We start from the raw sequence: 18569 nt of genomic DNA on the forward strand, positions 1-18569 counted from the left end.
GAAGTCAAAACTATGCAAATAGATGATATTTAAGCTCAGAGAGTGGCTGATGTTACCCTCTAGCTAGATGAAGTCATCCTGCACTTTAACTGTGCTGTTTAAACTGTTGCTTTAAGAGCTGGAACAGCCCACTTAGGACTGCTGCACCTCCATCTTCCTCTGTGACAGTGCTTTTCCAATTATGCTGTCTGTGGACATTGGGTGTCGGCAGAAGTGTGGACAAAACCAATGTGTGCGTGTGTGTGCGCACGTGGACATTGTGTGTGATAAATGGAGGGGCAGACGTCAGCAGCCTCACAGCAGAGCCTGCAACCCCTCACTTCCTCCCAGTGATGGAGATGAGGAAATAATGAGGCCCAATTCAGCTGTGTGTGTGTGTGTGTGTGTGTGTGTGTGTGTGTGTGTGTGTGTGTGTGTGTGTGTGTGTGTGTGTGTGTGTGTGTGTGTGTGTGTGTGTTTGTCTGTGTGTGTTAGGGGTTGAGGAGTAATGAATCTCCTCTTCATCCTCTCCCTTAGACGGTGGTGTCTGCCTCAGCCCATCTTCTCTCTAATTCATCTCCCTAGAAAACAAACAGGCCACAGAGCACTGATCTAAACAACAACGCCTAGAAAGCCGCCATTCTAGTTGGAGGCAAAGCTCCAGTGACATGATGGAGTCCTCTTCTGGTTTCAGCCTAATGGCCATCTCCTTTGTTTGGTTTGGACAGAGCAGCCAAGGTTGGGAGATCTTTCCTTAATGATGATTTGAAAGCATTTTGTGCAGCAACAGTGTATCTTAATAGCTTAAGAGGGACGTGTTGAATACCGGTGTTGTATTGTATCGAGGAAAATAACAAGATATCATTCATTATTGAGCAGCCTCGTTCTCGACAGCAGGCTGGCTTCCAGGTGGCTGATGCTCATTTGACTGCTGACGTAATGTCTGATGTACACGCACACGCTTAAAATTGGCATTTAAGCATCCTGGCAAACAGTGAATCCCCAACAGTGACCTGGTACTGTAGCAGCAGTGAGGGCGTCACATCCAACCAACAGGCTTCACATATTTCTTTGTATCCCTGCCCCTCTGGCCATTATGTCAACCTAAATACTTTCTTTAACAGATATCCAATTGGCTCACACTTTACAATGATCTCTCACTGCGTTATGTCCTGTTTCACCAGAGATTTCATACATATTACATCAAGGGAGAAACGAGGACATTTTACAGTGTCTTGAATGCACGCCTCCAGCGTTCTGTATGATACATTTCACACACTCATTACAGACTTCTTTAGCTTCAGCACATACCAACCTCCAAAAAAATAAAAATCAGTTAACAACCATGTCTCCTTGGTCTTCTTCAGTAAAAGCACACAAACCAAAGCTCTCCAAGAAATTTGTTCGAACAATATCCTTCAGCTGATTTTGCCTCAGACCGTTTCAAAACTTCTATCCTCCTGAGACGTCTCCAAACAACAGCGTATCATTCACAGGCAGTCAGTAAATACTTTTTTTTTGCTCGTTCAGCATCATCATTATTCTTCACCACTAATAACGCACAGTCAGATCTTGCAATTGGGATATTGTTGTCTGTATCCAAATCACTGGCGAAAGCAGACGAATAATAACTAGCTGTCAGGACATCATCTCTGGCCTTTACTCGCCCCGAGAGAAAAGGCTAAAAAACAAAAAGCAGATAAGAAGGAAATTCTGCACGAGATCATCACATTAGCATACACAACACAAACACGCTGTAGTATGTTTTAGGCTCCTGATGGGGAGAAAAACCGAGGCGAGAGATGAGGCTGACTCCACTACTCTGATTAAGGGCCCCTCCCCAGAGCAAGTCCTTGAAAGAGTAATGGGCAGTCGTGAACTGGCTTTACCTCCATTAACCAAACCAGCAAACATTTACATAATGTACACATAATGTGCTGATTCATTCTGTCCTGATTCAAACAAGGCTCAGATAACTCACCGTGGCTGTATCGTACCATTCATCACACCGGGTCATTTACATCCAAAAGCACTTAAGAGCAGCTGTGCATATATCTTTGTCTACATACATTATGGGATCTCTTCGGAAGACTGTATAATACATCATCTCGTATCAGCACATCACTCTCAGATACCGAGACGCGTCCCTCAGCCTTTCTGGCACAATGCTCTGTTTTCAGTCCCGAAATTGATGATGAAGACGTCGTGTGAGGTTTTGTGCTGCTTGAATTCAGTTTTAAAGAGCATGGAATAACTTCCGAATGGATGGCATAATATTTATTGTATATTTCACACTGATTTTTGTGTTTTTTTTGCATTCCCCCCAAGGTGAGTTAACCATTATCTAAACCTCTCCCTCAAACAGGAGCGATCAATCATAGCCTAGTAACAGCAACTACATACAGCAGGTCCATCAAGCTCTGGCTCTCTCCTCATAACAGAGCAGTGTGAAAAGTGCTATTTTTAAAGAGTTTGGAGGGTAGTGTATTTTTTTAGCCATTCCAAAACCAAAAATACAAGAGCAAAAGCATAAAGTGTTTTTCTGCTTTAACGTTAAGTTGTAAATGTTAGCCTGCTGTCTACAGTAGTAGACTAACTGAATATTACTCCCAAGGCCAAGGAGCATACCTTTAGCTCATGACATTAGTTTGCAGGGTTACAAGTTATGTGTACGAAAAACCTTCTTCACAATTAGCATATCCACTGTCTATTAGCTGGTCTCGACACAGCAGCAACCCCAGCAACCTTACAAAGGCAGGGTTACGTTTGCACATTGGTTAGTCCTCATCCTAAAAATCCTTTTCTCCAGAAAAATTTAAAGTGAAGAAATACAAAAAGAATCTAAGCTAAAAGTCTGATCTCACATTTGTCTGTATCATAAATACAGTACTAAGAGTACTTAGCTTTATACAGTGACACAAAACCAATGCTATTTTTCATTTACATGTCCCCTATATGCACCACCAGCTTGTGAGGATGCAGAGTTTGCACTGCATAAACAAATATATATACAGTATATCAGTATATATACAAAAGACACTCAGAGAAAGACACTCAAAAGGGCGTCTCTAACCAAAACCAAGCCTGTCAGCTATCTTCAAGCACAGGCATACTCTAAAGAGGCCCCTCACAGACTAACTCATGTAGCTAACATTAGCTCAATTACTGTAGTTAACTACAGCTGATAAAATCTGCTGGTGACAGTTGCATTTTAAGCCTCTGTCTGAAATCAAGGAGCTATCAATGGACCATCTGTTCTTTAATCCATGAAACTGTCAAAATAAAAGCTTTATATGACTAGAAGATGGCCCACCAAACAATTGTGTCTTCCTTAAAAGTCAGTCGTAACTCAACCTACTGAACCTGCCTGGAGCACCTGCTTCATCCAACTGAACCCACTAATCAATAGGCTCCCCTGAGATCACCATCCCACATACTTCCCTCTGCATGTATCCAAATATATTACTTCAAATGAGCCTCTCCCGGGTACAGTGCAGATAGCAGTAATGAAAGCATGTAGGAATTAATAGGACCTGCTTAAGCCTCAGTCGAAGCTTGATTTTTATCACCCCGTTCTGTTTGTGTGAGTCAGTGTTTTCTCCAAAACTCTCGGCCTTCTCTCGCTCTGCGCACACATTTACTCTGGCTCCTTGCAGCAGGGCGGCACGAATTGGACACCTGATGAGATAGGAAGCGCCAGTTACACTGACCGACGGGATAAAGCAAAGCCAGCATGGCCACTAAACAAACACCATCAGCTGCTGTTTGGTCTTTGAGCTCCTTCATGAACTCCATCGATAGAAGGCAAACATAAAGCAGACACACTTCCCCAAGTCAGCCTCACACCACATGCTGCTGCACAGCGTTGCACAGCTGAGGAGGCGTATGCCAAGACAAGTTAAGCCTTTGACATGTGTATGTGAGTCAGGACCTCACCGGTGGAGAGTGTGTTCATGCATAAGCATGTGCTTGAACCCAATGGGCAGCGTCTATTTTTGTTTCCCCTCGCACGCTTTAGCACACAAAGAAATGGACACACACGTTCACACATCTCGAATCTAGATGAACGCCGCCGTTGCCAAAAGATGATTCAAGCTCAGACTCTCGCCCATGTGCTGACAGGCACACACAAACACACAGCATCCTCATTAAAATTCGCTGGCTTCTGCACCAGCAGTGTGGAGTAAGGGCTGTGTAAGTCCTTTCAGAGATAACACAGAGAAAGCAGACTATTGTCTTATTTTAATCCTTCTTTTGAAGGAATGTAGCGAGAAATATCAGGAAGGAGTGAAGATGTGTGTGTGTGAAAGCTTCACTAAGATGATATCCACAGTCCAGTGGGTTGTTTCTCACAATATATGCACCACCCACCCGATTCTTACTATTTCACAGCTACTGACAAACTGGCACTGGCTGACTGGGCAGACAACATTAATATCATCTGCCCAACATTAGCATATGGACAAACAGTACAAAGTGCCTTTTCTTTGCTGTGAACACTGGAAAACTTGGCTGAATGTCTTTTTTTGCCACACTCCATCTCTGTTCTCAATTTATTCAGGTTTGCCAGGCTTGTTCGGGCCATTTTAAAGTGAGTTTTAAAGTGAGTTTTAAAGTGGTCCTTTATCACAACCCCTACAGTAAATGCTGACCTGGACGGGGCTGTTTTAAGGTCCAGCAATTTGTTTTTCATTTCTCCATCAGCTGAAATCATTCTGTTTCGCTCTCTAGTTCAATTTGACCACCTCTATATTAGGCAGCAGTGTACAGCTTGAAGATTGCCTTGTTTATCAGTGAGAAGCGGGTTCATGCAGAACATTAACATTTGGGTTGCAACCAACGATTACCTTCAGCTTCGATTAACCTGTCGATTATTTGCTCAATGAAATGATTTGAATTAATTGAGCATTTAGTGCACAAAATTGTAGAAAATAAATGCCCATTGCAGTTTCACAAAGTCCAATGTGGTGCCTTCAAAATCCCATTTTGCCCAACAAACACATTCATTTGAAGTAATTTCAAATGTAGAAAAGCTGCAAATAAATCCTCACACATGTGCCTGCAAATGTGCAGACAAGGAGCAACCTTCATCGCTAAATGAAGACGTAATGATTCTTTGTTTGACGCCATTTCAGCACCAGTAGCAAGTTTGAAAAGCAGTATAAAGTCATTCACAACAACTGTACATAGGAAGTGTTTCATGCCCTCGAACTCTTTTGCGAAAAGTTGTTTTTTTGGTCAGTGGACATTTTCTCCTGGCTGCCTCCTTGCCAAATCCCTTTGAGATATACTGTGCTGGTGATGGTCAATGAGCTCTGAGCCTTCAATAAGCTGCCCATGCAGAGCTCTTAAGTGCTCCGCGATCGGTCACTCAATGAAACATCAGATGCTGCAGCAAAATTAATGCAGCTGAAATTAAATAAAAACACTGAAAAGACTCCCCTGTAGGAAAAAGAAGTGAGCATCTTAAGCTTAAAATCGATCAGTGTAGGAGTTGGGCAAGGTTCTTTATTAACTTTGCAGAGGACCATCCCCACAGACCAAACTGCCGACAAACACAACTGAAGTGTCAGCAGGTAGAAATGTGCTTGGATGGACTTCTGAGCTTTGTAAATACGTTAGCTTTGAGCTGGCTATATAGCTAATATCAGCTCCTCTGGGCTGCAGAGGTCAGTTATTACCATTAATTATCCCTTCTGTTTTCATCTGCCGCTCACAGTCAACTTAACAGAAAACTTTTACCATCTGTCCGTCTGTCCGTCTACATTTAGCGTGTCTTATTTCCTTCATTTAATATCCATCAAACGCAGTCAAGCAGGCTGTGGCTGCCTTTATGAGGAAGGGGGGAGGAGGGGGTTTCAGAAACATGCTTTGATTTAATAAAGGTGCACATATGAATAATATCTCTAGCGTTTAGTGGAAAATTGAAAACAGGACCCTTGATTCCAGGAAGCAGAGCAAATAAATGATCTCAAAGAAAAACCAAGGAAGAGACTGTAGAAAGATCACTCAGGTTTTAAGCCTCTTAATGTACAACATGCTGCCACGCTGCATCTGGTTATGTAAAGCATCTTCTCTTTGCAGTAAATGTTGCAGTCCATTATATCAGACAATGTTGTTTCTTCCTCTTTCCTCATGTAAACAGAGTCACATGAACAGAGACATATATGAGATGCCGCTACAGGAGACAGCAAACATAATTCAAGGTGTTGTTGTTGGGAGGTCCAGCTTTATAGCACCAGCTTTAATACTAATTAAAAATTGCAGCTGCAAACCACTAAAAATAGCGCGTACTGCAGGGGCCAGTCACTTAAATTCACCCTCAGGGGACAGTTGTAACGTTGCTCAGGAGGAATGAAGTGCTTTTGCTGGGTGTGCAACATAACACAGTGCTAGCTAATGAAGTACACACACACTGTGCTACAAGGCCAGATGCAAGGACATCAACAATTTGAAATGCTACTATGCAAAAAATATCTGCTTAATACTAATCTTGCTTTTATTTATTAAATTAATTTAAGTATTTGAAGGTTTTTTTCTGCACACAGTTTTCACTGCTCCATTTGTTGATGCATTTGCATGGAGAAAAGAAAGACCGTCTATCGATTACTGTATTACATCGCATTATATTACTTATGTTGGTATATAACAAAACTTTCTAACTACATTAGCATTGTTGTATTTCATATGCTATATCTAGGTAGTCCTTTCCTTTCCTTTATTATATATATTCAACAGTACACACACACACACACACACACACACACACACACACACACACACATATATGTGTGTGTGTGTGTGTGTGTGCATAATAATATGTGCATTATGAACCAATAAAGTATAACACAACTATAACAATGAAAAGAGAGAAAGATGATGAAGATTTCAGATTTGAGTTTGAGGAATTCAGGATTTTATAACCGTGTGGCAGTTAGTGAGGGTGGAGTGAGTGGCAGCATTAACAATATAACAGTGATACAAGTACACTTACATTGTATACAGTCTATTCCACTTTTCTGGATTTCTTCCGCACAAATATTTGCACGATTCACTTACATGGTCTAAGAGGTTTGAAAGTATTGTTATTAAATATGTTTTCTTTGTGCAATTTCTTCAGCATCTTTTTTTGCTGCAGTAACGAGGGGGATCTATCAATAAATCAAACTGTGCTTCAGCACTCACCAAACACACAATCATTAGTTTGCCTCTAACAGCATGAAAACTCAAACTGATGCCCTCAAAATGCCAGATGATGAAGCTCCTCGCTCTCCGATTATCCTCTGGTCTGTCTCCGGTGTGTTATCTGGCTTCATTTCCGCCTGTGCTCCCCCAGCTCTTTAGAGCAGCCAAGGTGAAATGGTGCACAAAGGGAACAAGGTTCTGACTGTCAGCTGCTGAGACACATTCAGCCTCTGCTCTGCTGCTCCACTAAGGCCTTCCACAAGCTTTCTAAACAAGTTTCAATTCCACAACCTCTACCCGTGTCAGTCCAAATAAACAGATACAAGGACGTGGCTCACACACCGAGGGGCAAGAATAAGCCAGAGACAGGAAAGAAAATATCGGCAGAGGAGAAGAGAGCAGAGCCTGTGACTGCCTGAGTGCTACTCACACACCTGCAGAGAGAGGCCAGTGTTACCACTCAAAAATGCATCAAATGATTGTAGATTTTACAGGAAAGGTGTCATGGACTGGAGAGGGCTCAAGTGCATCTTATTTAGTGCAAACATGTTCTGCTCCGCTCCTTCGTTCTTTCTTCTGTGACTATAAATTGGATGGCTGGCAGCAAATTAAGGGCAGAAAGGTCATTGGTTTGCACAGATCTATTTTTACTTTGCAGTTTGGCATAAAAAAAAGGAAGCAGGGATTCAGCGTCACTGAGAGAGGGCAAACTGAAGTGAAAAATTCAGGAGGCGGCTTAGAAATCACGTGATTTTAAATTAATCTCAGCAGAACTTTTGGAAGATGAAACAGAAAGATTATCCGCCCTGAATCCAGCTGATTACTAAACACCTACATATTACTCACTGGACATAAACGCTCCCTTGCTGGAGGTTGTCTGAGGGTCTGGCTATGATGAAAGGGCATCAACACCCCTGTCTCGCCACTGTTCGACCACTCAAGAGGTGAAATAGGACAATCAATGGCGAATCAATAAAAACAATAACACTAAATCACTGTTTCCTTTGATGAATGTTAATGAACCTTCACCGTTCGCTGTAGAGATACTGTAAAGATAGAGAGGTTGCACTTATAGTTGATGCCTGTGTCAGGATAATAAAAGCTTTTTAGCTTAATTAACATTCTCAGGAGAGTGCGGGGGTCTCTTTGGATGCTCTACATCAGAATAACTACATTCACTTACAGTAGAAATACAGAGTGTTGCTATATTGGGCTGTAAGGTTTCATGTTATTACACACTGATCAGCGCTAATCGTCTTTGCTGCGGCTGTCTGTGTTCACAGTTTTCTGTTTACAGTCTTCTGTATGGAAGACATTTCAAAAATTTCAGACAAATTGAGAAAATAATATTTGGGTGCTTCTTTCATTTCACATGATTATATCTTTCCCAGGGCTGTAAATTGAGTCAATACGAAAGCATGTATACTGTTTTCAGTTTAAAAGCTAACTGTGCTGGCAGCTGCACAGTTGCTTTACTGTACTGTCAGAGACTAACTTTGTTACATAATCAGAACTGTGAATAGAAAACTTTTCAGGGCCACGGCTGTTTGTAATGTGTCTTATGAGAGAATTAGGCAGTAGATAAAGCAACACTGTGGCTTGTTATTGGCACAGCAACACAGAGGCAGACTCTGATTGTTGCTACTTTAACATTTTCCGTCCGCCTCACTTGAATGTCTTTGTAAACCAGGAAGAAACACATAATAACAAAATGAAAAATATCCAGATGCATCATTTCCAGCTTTGAGCCACGTATATCACACTTACAGTAGACGTCCACCCTGATGGACTTGATGGCGGGCGATCCAAGGCCGTTCTCAGCCTTGCAGTAGTAGCGACCTCCCTGGGTCCTCTGGATCTTTGCAATGTGCAACGTCTCGTTGAACACACTGGAGTCCTGGAAGCGGTCTGACACGCTGCCGGCTGTCTTAGTCCATCGGATCTGGAAGAACAAAGGGGAGAAACGGCTACACTTACAGATCTGATTTCAAGTGTTCAAGTCTTCTGCGGCAATACACATGCAATAGAGTGAGGTGTCCAATACGCTTCAGCTAGGAAATACACATACAGTATAAATCAGGACAATAGTGAAAACAACAGCAACAACAGACATGCTGTTTTGTTTTTGTTGTCACTAATTATTTCCACTCATTTCAAGTTATCAGTTTCTGTAGGTCGCTGTAAAGCTACTGTCAGAGAAAAAAATCCTGCAAAATTAAAGCAAATTGAAGGCCTTCCAGAAAAAGGAGGGATTACGCCCTCTGAGCGACTGGAAGGCTTTTAATGTGAAATGCCTTTCCAGGAAGTGTTGGCTTCATTGGCAGTAGTAGCAGGATTAGAAAATATGCTTCTTTCAAAAATATAATTAAATATAGCTATAAAACAGGAAATTAGAAGTGAAGCCGTGTCTAATATGAGCCTGTTTCAAATAATGCTCTGTTTCTCTCTGTACTTGAGGTAAATAAAGGCAGCTATTTGAGAATTTGATTAAAAAGCCGATAAAATCAAGTTATTGCTTGCTTGTTCGCTATACTGTCTTGTTTTTGACAAGATTCTGTATTTAATGCAATGTGCTGTCAGCTGATAAAGAGCATCCTGTTTTTTAGTGAAATGTTGCAGAACAAGGGAGGACTTCAGAGCTAAAAATCTTCCTCTTGCTTCCCTCTTTCCTCTGTTCCACACAAGACTGACCTCTCAGCATGGCCCTCTCAGCATGGGTACCTTTCACTAACTGATGAGACCCAGTTAGCCCATGGCATTGAGGTGTAATGAAAGGTGAAATAGTGTTACTCTCCAACATGAGGTTGTAATTGACTCTCCATCATCTCCCTCTCCTGTCCTCATTAAAGCATACAGCATGAACAGGTACTGTGACAACTCTGGCCTGGGGGCCACACAGCCAGAACTACGGAGCATAAAGCTCTGTTCAGTTCCTCATCCTAAGAAAGCCACAGATGGACTGTCTTTGCCTGCAGAGCCTCACATATCTATGTCTAGCCAGGGAAGGCTGTGAATTAGAATCCAATATCTCCACACTGTATGGTGTGGCATCAACTTGGATACTGATAACATCCCATTTTAAAGAGATTGCATCAGATGGAACAGGGATATCAGTGCATGGAGGGATGGGGATGGGGTGCTATCTTGGGAGATTGCCGCTGTGCCGCTCCAGCTGTGGGCTTTTCACCCATGACGACTCCAGCCTGAGGTTACTACAGCTTGAAGTTGGTCATTTTCCAAACAGACCGAAGAAGGCAAATGAAAGGGTGGGTGGTCCAAAACCTGATAATGGTGTCCTGTTCCAGAAGCTTTCTTCGGGGCCCACGGCTAGAGGATGACAGGGACAGGAACTCACATGCAGCAAAAGTTTATCAGAGGAGTTTCAGATTCTCTGTCTAGCTTGGGGTGGTAGCGTTCAGAGTGGCAGAAATAAATTAGCTACCCTGAAACTCAAAGGCTGCGTGTGTGTGCTGTGTCTCTCCCTTTCACTAACCTCTTTCTTTGAAAAAGAAAAAGAAAAAAAAACAGTCTGCAGCCAGACTGTGCTTCTCTCCCATCCCTTTCTACAGCTTTTAAGTCGACATATAACCATTAAAAATAAACGCCTCTAAATTAATACACTGCAAATAAAAGGCTTCACTCAGCCTGTTCCAAATGCATCAGGAGACATTGAGAGAAAGCTCTCATTGAAAAAAGCCCAAACTCAGCAAGTGATCGATGCTAAAGCCCGACTGTTAGAAAATCTGGGGCCCTATTATAACAGTTGGGGACATCATGAGTTCAGCAAAACAAGCCCTAAAGTTATATAAGTTCTGATTATAAATTAGATGGAGCAAAGTTTTTGAATTTTGTGTCACTCCTACAGCGCTCTGGATCCCCTCATGCAAATACAAACCAAGCTGGCTTATGGCGACCTCAGCAGAATTCAATATTCTCCCAGCTTATACCCCCAGTCATTTCCTTTGCCTTTTGTGTAAAGAGCTTTGAGTTTCAGGAAAGCGCAATATCAATAAGTGCATTGTTAGAGTGACACTAAGAAGTGGGTATTCAAATAACTCTTCACATTTTCAAAAGGAAAGTGCTCCTGTTTGTTTCACGGGGGCAGCAGACCACATTATTGGTGGGCTTTCAACTCTCCCTGTACCCCGAGGCTATTTTCATTCCTCCACTTCTTTGACTTTTTACATCTGAGCACCTCTACCCACAGGGGGAGTCCTGAAGTATGCCTGGTGAGAACAGTTTGACCCTCTTCACTCTCCTTAGCGCAATGCAAATACTCTTGATCTGAGAGGAGCTGGCGGATTTGAGCAATATGATAATTGCTCCTCCTAGCCCACTGACAGCCTGGCTGAGGTTTTTTGGCTATTTTTGCAGCTCTTTTCTCATTCCTCAGCTGAAACTCATAAGGCGCCTGCAAGTATACACTGGGGAATAAGTCAAACTGCCCGAGATGTACCGCCCAGCCGCTGTTTTATGGCACACATTTATCATTCCTGTCTGTCCCTTGCAATTGATTGCATATATTATTACCATGAAATGTAAATGAGGTCTGAGTTTTTATGTTACACCTCACATAGCTTAGAAAAAAAAGGCGCATTTTGCATGATCTACTTTTAAAAGAAGCATCAAAAACACGACACCACTTAGTTCCACAGGGAAAAGCAAAGTCAACACAATAATAACACCAAATCAGACACCCCAATAGAAAGATCAACATTTGCTCGCAAGGAGAGCAGAAGCTCGCCTAGATTAGTATCCGACTGAAAATCCCAGCAGTGCCTGAGACCACACATGCTGCTATGTCATGGAAAGACCTAATTAAAATGCGCACAGTGTCTGTTGTTATGCAGGGATCATATGCTGGAGCACGCGTCTTCGGTGAATCTCCCATAATGCCCGCTGTGACGTTTCGCTCTCCCTAACTACAGACGGGTTTCTAATTGCTTGCCATCTTTTCTTTTAGGCACTGATGGTGGGTCTGTGCCGCTCAGTGGTGCAGCCAAGTGTGGCTGAGCATGACAATCAAGCGATCAGAAGAAGCAACAGGGGGTCCAAATCACAAATTGCGAGTGCACAAACTCTACAGGTCTATATTAGAACATACTGACCCTTGTGAAAACTGGATGACAGTATGAAAATACGCCGTGGTGAAGTCTTTGATGTTGAAATAAAAAGGCAGAAATCAGAATCAAACAGGAAAGGCACATTTGCAAGGAAATACATGACATTTATCTGTTTTTATTTGCGTTGCTGTTGAACTATAAACCATGTTTGCGAGCTGCAGAGAAACGACTGCGTGCATTGGAGAGGGTGTGGTTCACGGGTAAACTCTGAGATGGCGCCTTTTCTGATACAGCAGTCTGTATGACAAGCAGTGCAAAAAAAAAAAGAAAAAAGAAGAAGGTTAAATCATGTTCAAAGCACCATCTGCTAAAGACACCAGCACTGTAGGGTAACTGTCATGGGAGCATCCAAAACAGATCACATACTCCAATTGGTCTGTATAAAGCAAGAAGTCCCAGGGCCTGAGGTCAGCCTATTTGTACTCGCTGACCCGTGGCGCTGTGAGTTGAATCTGGCCAGCCAATAACTGAAACAGAAAAAAGGTGTTTGCAATGTGGTGTTGCTGGCTGCTGGAGCCTGGTACTCAAACAAAGTAGTGTGGACATAATGGATGGAGGCCAGGGCAGGGGAGACGGGGGCAGATGGCTTCATCATCAGGGACTCTTTGATGTCTATTCACAGCATCAAAGACAGAGAACGATGCTGGAGAACAGTGGCCATGAAAGTATGAACAGATAAAGCTGTACATGAATGTATGTGGTGCTGTGATACAGAGACAAAGAGGCAGCGATAACAAAGGGAAATGCTTTATGGGTCTTTATATTTAATGGAGGCAGGGATGAATCAAATATGTATTTTCAGTACCACTTACCCATTCATTTTGCATTTAACCATTTAATAATATCTATAAAATGTCAAGAAAATTGTGAAAAATCCCCAATCCCAAGTTTCCAGAAACACCAGCACTGATCTGATTCAAAAGCAAATCTTCACATTTGAGAGACTGTAACCAGCTGATGTTTGCCTGATAAATGACTCAGTTAAGAAAATTGTATGTCATGTCATGTTCATTGACTAATCATTAATCAACTGATCATCCCAGCACAGACAGATGGAGACTCCTTCGTGGAGAGTAGGGAGAGACTTTTTCAAACACATTGTGTGTCTTATGCTTTTCAACAGAGAGCCAGTTCAGAGATACAGAGAAAATGAGAAAGTGAGGAAAAAACAGGGCATTCTTGAGTCTTTATATATGATAGAGGTGTGGCTGCGACAGATTATTTTCACTGCCAATCGATCAATTCGTTTTCCACCTACTCAATCAATCCTTTAATCTCTAACATGTCCAAAGAACGTGAAGAATGCTCAACACAAGTTAATCTGCTTGATTCATCTGACTCACAGGCGCTCACGTTCTCCACAGGATGAACTGAACCAACTTTGGTGATCCTCTGACTTCATCAAGTGAGGAAGATTTTTCAAATGAACATAAACTTTCAGTTTTTTCATTTGATTAACGACCACACCCATCAGCCTGCTTTGTGTTTAGTGCTTACCAGCATGCTAACATGCTAAACTACAGTGAAGAACATGGCAAACTTTACCGCTAAACATCAGCGTGTTAGTACTGTCACTGTGATACTAATGATTTTTGCTTTAATCTCAAAGCACCACAGTTCCTAAGTAAAGCCTCACAGAGCTGCTCACATGCTGGTAGATAAATGGCATTTAAGATTAATTACCAAAATTGGTGCTGAGTATGTCTCTGTTTGTTGTCTTTTTTTTTTATATATATAGAAACTCAAAGAAGAAAGCGACAGAGCAAGAAAATGTTCCTGGTAGGAGAGATCAAAAGCAGAGAGCGAGGGGAAAGCACTGGTCACAACTAAGATTTTCTGTCTTATCCTCTCCTTAGAGAGCAAAGTTCCACAAATCTTTCCAGTGACCTCTAGCCCTGTGTATCTATGATAATTTGACTTCATTGCCCCCAGGGCTTCCCAGATGCCAACAGTCCCATTCTTCCTGCACAGCTCATAGCAACACCTTGAAATGCCAAACCCATGAGGCATGGCGAAAAAGCACACATTATACGGTGAGCTGGTGACTGACAGGAACATATATTCATTTGACAATTAAATGGGAAGGCAGACAAGTGTTGCGAGCTGCCACGTGTGTGCGTGTGTGAGAGGGAGATTGGATGCATGTATGGTTTTATTATTAGAAAGCCTCTGTTTTTCCTCCGAGGTGGGTGGGCGGATGTGCACGGGGTTGACAGAGAGGCCCACTGTGAGGAAGCTGCTGCCTGGTTGGACACAATCCAGAGACTCCATCACTGGGAAGGCCTGAGGGGTGTCTATGTAATTTAAGAAGTGTGCATATTGATAGACACGAGAGGAATTAAACGGTGGCGAAATTGCCAACCGTGGCCCCATTTACTCTGTGTTTGGTCCTTTGTGGTGCTGATGTTGTACTTGGCCCAGCACCCCTCAGTCTATGTGTTATCATGGGAGCGAGTAGTATCTGAAAATAAGGGAAAGAGACTGAAATCTGGACACTAATGGTGAAAAAAGCTATTTTGTGATTTGCTAATGCAGAACTAATTGAAGCCATTTAAAGTGATCGAGTAGTGTGACTTGGCCCCCTGTGATATTGGGGCGCAGATGGAGAGTGTGGTTGACGTTACTGCTGGTACGGAGGTTGTTCAAGGAAACTGAATGATTCCACAGATAAGAGGAACTACTTTCCCATTAATGTGAGGTGTAGATCGCAGGCGGTGCAGGGGCGGGTTCATGGGGCGACAAATGTTTTCAGCGAGTCCTCAAAATCTTTTACTGTTCATCACGTGTGCCATTTTTCGCACTCATCCCAGATCACAGCTGCGTAGGAACTGATGTTTGTTGAGCGATGTGGCCTGACCAAAGGAGCTCTGGCTGGGAGTGTTTCCAGTTGACAGCTTTTATGTCCTGAAGTGAAGCAACACAGAGGAGGTGAGTTAACTCTGTTGCAACTGTGTCGCAAAAGCTTCTAAAAAAGTGTTTGAACCTACATGAATATGCAGACTGATTATAAAACATAAAACTCTGCTAGAAAGCAAATCCTGGACATTAAACTGTCACAGAAAGCTGAACAACACTCCCTCATCATGATGACAGTGATGATACTGAAGTGCTGAAGTCGCCGCAGGCAGCAGTCCTCCTGCTCGACCTCAGTCCATCCTGCAGACCGTCTGACTTGCAAGTCCTCCTATTTCAAACATTCGGTGTGGTGCGCTGGGTATATTAGCACTGTTTGGTTTGAAGGTTTTAAATTTTGATCTTAAATGAAGGTGTGAGCCGTTAGTGAGCTTATTTGTATTCACTGCTCAAACCTGTCATTTTAACATCGATGTAAATGCCAAAAGCGACAGATGGAGGACAACAGAGGAACCAAAGTGCCAGTAACAGATTAGGTATTAAGAATGTTCTGTAACAAAACACAGACAAACAGTTCTCTTCTCTGACATCTGGAAACTGTGTAGCATTGGTGTTTAACATAACATAGAGTTGTACTCATTTGTTCCAAAGAAACTTAGTTTACACAATTTACAACACCCTCCTTTAAATGAAATGGATCAGGTGTTGAGTTTTAAAGGTGGCACGGTGGAAACACTGTCGCCTCACAGCTAGAAGGTCCCGGGTTCGATTCTCGCTGTGGGCGCTGGGGGTGTGTCCTCCACCATGCCTTCGGTGCCTGCTGCTCGAGGAAAAAGGGCCTTTCTGTGTGGAGTTTGCATGTTCTCACCTGTGCTCACCTGGGGTATCCTCCATAAAAATACCCCCACTAAAAACATGCAAGATCACCACCTGACCAATGGTGACCGAAAGGAACTGGGTCCCCGGGCGCCGCTGTCGGCTGGCAGCCGACAGCACTCCTGGTCTGCCGCGGAGGAAGGACATTCCAGGATGGGATAAATGCGGAGAAACAATTTCACAGAAGCATGACGTGTGCAGTCCCCCCTCCGTAACTCTGCATGTGGATTGTAATTAATAAAGTTTGTCTTTGTCTTTAAAACATGGACATCAGCCCTCAGGTGAGCTCTGAGCTCTCATGATGAAAAGTCTGGCTATAGAAGATAGATGAAAATATCTTTATCTATTATCTATTTATTGGAGTTTGTGCATGTATTGCAAGGAAACAGAGACCTTGGGTAAATACACACATGCCCCCACTAATGGTAAAACCAAATCAATGTCCATGCCATTAACGAAGACAGGACACATTTAAAGTGCCATACAGCCTTTGCAAAGTGTACTGATTACTCCCCCCCACCCCTTACATATGGTCTTGAAAGATGAAGAAACGCAACTCAATTAAAATGTGGAACTTTGGGGGCGAGGAAGGAGCATGTTCTGAGGATTAATATTTCATTCTAATGAAAAGATGAGCTGTTATTGCTGTATGTTTCCGATGAGGTCGCATACCCTTGTGTTTTTCAACGAACATCACAAAGCCAGCCTTAGGTCCGCTGCCACCCCAGATAACCTCCTCGGCTTCCGAAACCACTCAGAATGAGTGTGCGCTGCCCCCCGGGTCCCGTGCCGCTACCGGAGGGGGACAAAGCTGACACATCCCAAAGTCCGGAGAGAGACAGCCGAGACCCGCTGTGCCAGGGGATCTGCGTGAGTCTCATAATGACTCTGTTTCAAAGGAGATCCTGCCTCTCCTGCCACAGCCATGCAGAGCTTTTGATCTCCCACTCCCCCCCCCGATCCCCTCCCCTCCCTCTGCTCTGTTTTTCAGAAATCCTAATTAAGAGGAAAGACAGAGATGATGAGTGTGAAGTTGCCCCCCCGACGACAGAAGGAGATGAACGGTGTGTCTGAACCTCTCGCTAATTTAAGAGGCCTCACCTTTTCAATTGAAATATAAAAATCAATACGCTCTTTTGCTTTGGCATCCAGAGGGGAAGTGTACAAAGTAATGGCCCTGTCTATCGATCAAAGGGGAATTATATTAATTAATGTAAATGGGCTCAGTCCTGTCCAGAGCCAGTGCCGAATTCTGTGCAATTTGTGTTAGCCAGCAAATTGGAAACAACATTCGATAAATGTTTGAAAGGTTAGTGTGTGCAAATCCTGCCAAGATTAATATGAAGAGAAAATGTGACGCTCAGGCAGTTTGTGGCGGAGCTGACATTTACACCTGCGCAGATCGAGCTAGCTGGTATTTTGTCGGAGCGAGCCGACGGGATCTTGTTTCTGCTTTTTACCCCTCGTTTTTATCAACATGTTTTCTATCTATGAGAAAAGCAATGAGCAGAAAGCACAACAAAACAAATTAAAAGCTGTTTTTTTCTGAAAAAGGTGGAAGGTTTTTTAATTAGTTCAGACCACAACCGTAAACAGAGTCGGGGGTGGGGGGACCCATGTGCATTCGTATGACCTGAGTCTTTTCACTGCGGCCTGCTTCTCGCTCCTTACGGTTTTGTTTTGGCAGATGTTTCCGGCTGCTTTGTTTCTGCATTCTCATTAGACTCGGAAGCTTTCATGATCAACATGCAGGTGCACAATGCAACCTAAACCATCAATAATTGAAGGATTAAACTTTTAAGCTGGTTCAGCGCAGAGGTACATGGTGTGCCACTCAATGACGCTAATGCGAAGGAGAGCGAATCACAGCATCTTGTCCTGTGATTCCCTCGCACAGCTATTGTCGTGCATGCCGAAAAGGTGCCGAGTTCCTCACCTGTGGTCGAGGATGCCCCGTCACCAGACAGGTGAGCTCCAGGGTCTCTCCCTCTCTGATGGTGTAGACTCTCTCCGTGTGCCTCTCCTCCTCAACATTACAGGCGTGCCCTGAGTGTATAATGCGGACAGTCGGAGGGGCTGCAGAGGGGAAAAAAGAGCACAAAGCGCGTTAGCATTCTGGTCATTTCTGATGGAATGAGTAGTTTAGCACAACAGATGGTGTATTGATTAAGAGGTTGTCTCGCTGAACACAAGCATTGTGGGCACGTTTGTACCGCACACCACAAACCAGAGGTATTTGAACAAGAAGAAAAGATTTGAGACTTATTTTGCTTTAAAAGCATTCACTTTGGTTTAGCTTTTCAAACGCTGCTAGTATATCAAATACAAAGTCAAGGAAAGGTACTTTGGTAAAGTGATTCGCTGCCGTACAATGTTATGTAGTTTTTGTCAGAAGTAACTTGTGAGAGTAGCACTTTCACAGACATCTGCTACTGTGTGCTGTCATACACTGTTAAAGAAATGTCATCTTAGCACCTGTTATTTATCTCAAGTGTGATTTATTTCAGTAAGCTGCATAACAGTAGTTATTGCACAAGTTGAGCAAATAAAAGT

At 43.0% G+C, this 18569-nt stretch overlaps 1 protein-coding gene across 2 annotated transcripts in view; it reads right to left on the reverse strand.

Moving 5' to 3' along the window:
- The window catches only part of LOC139347938 (MAM domain-containing glycosylphosphatidylinositol anchor protein 2-like), a 164360-nt gene that overhangs the window by 94499 nt on the left and 51292 nt on the right, over positions 1-18569 (reverse strand). For both annotated transcript variants that reach the window (XM_070987815.1, XM_070987814.1), the window contains exons 2-3: positions 17953-18092; positions 8932-9106 (exon numbers count right to left, since the gene is read on the reverse strand). In XM_070987815.1, coding sequence (XP_070843916.1) covers positions 8932-9106; positions 17953-18092 — 315 coding nt within the window. The remainder of the gene's footprint in view (positions 1-8931; positions 9107-17952; positions 18093-18569) is intronic.

This window comes from Chaetodon trifascialis, chromosome 19, assembly GCF_039877785.1.
Source record: "Chaetodon trifascialis isolate fChaTrf1 chromosome 19, fChaTrf1.hap1, whole genome shotgun sequence".
Lineage (NCBI taxonomy): Eukaryota > Metazoa > Chordata > Actinopteri > Chaetodontiformes > Chaetodontidae > Chaetodon > Chaetodon trifascialis.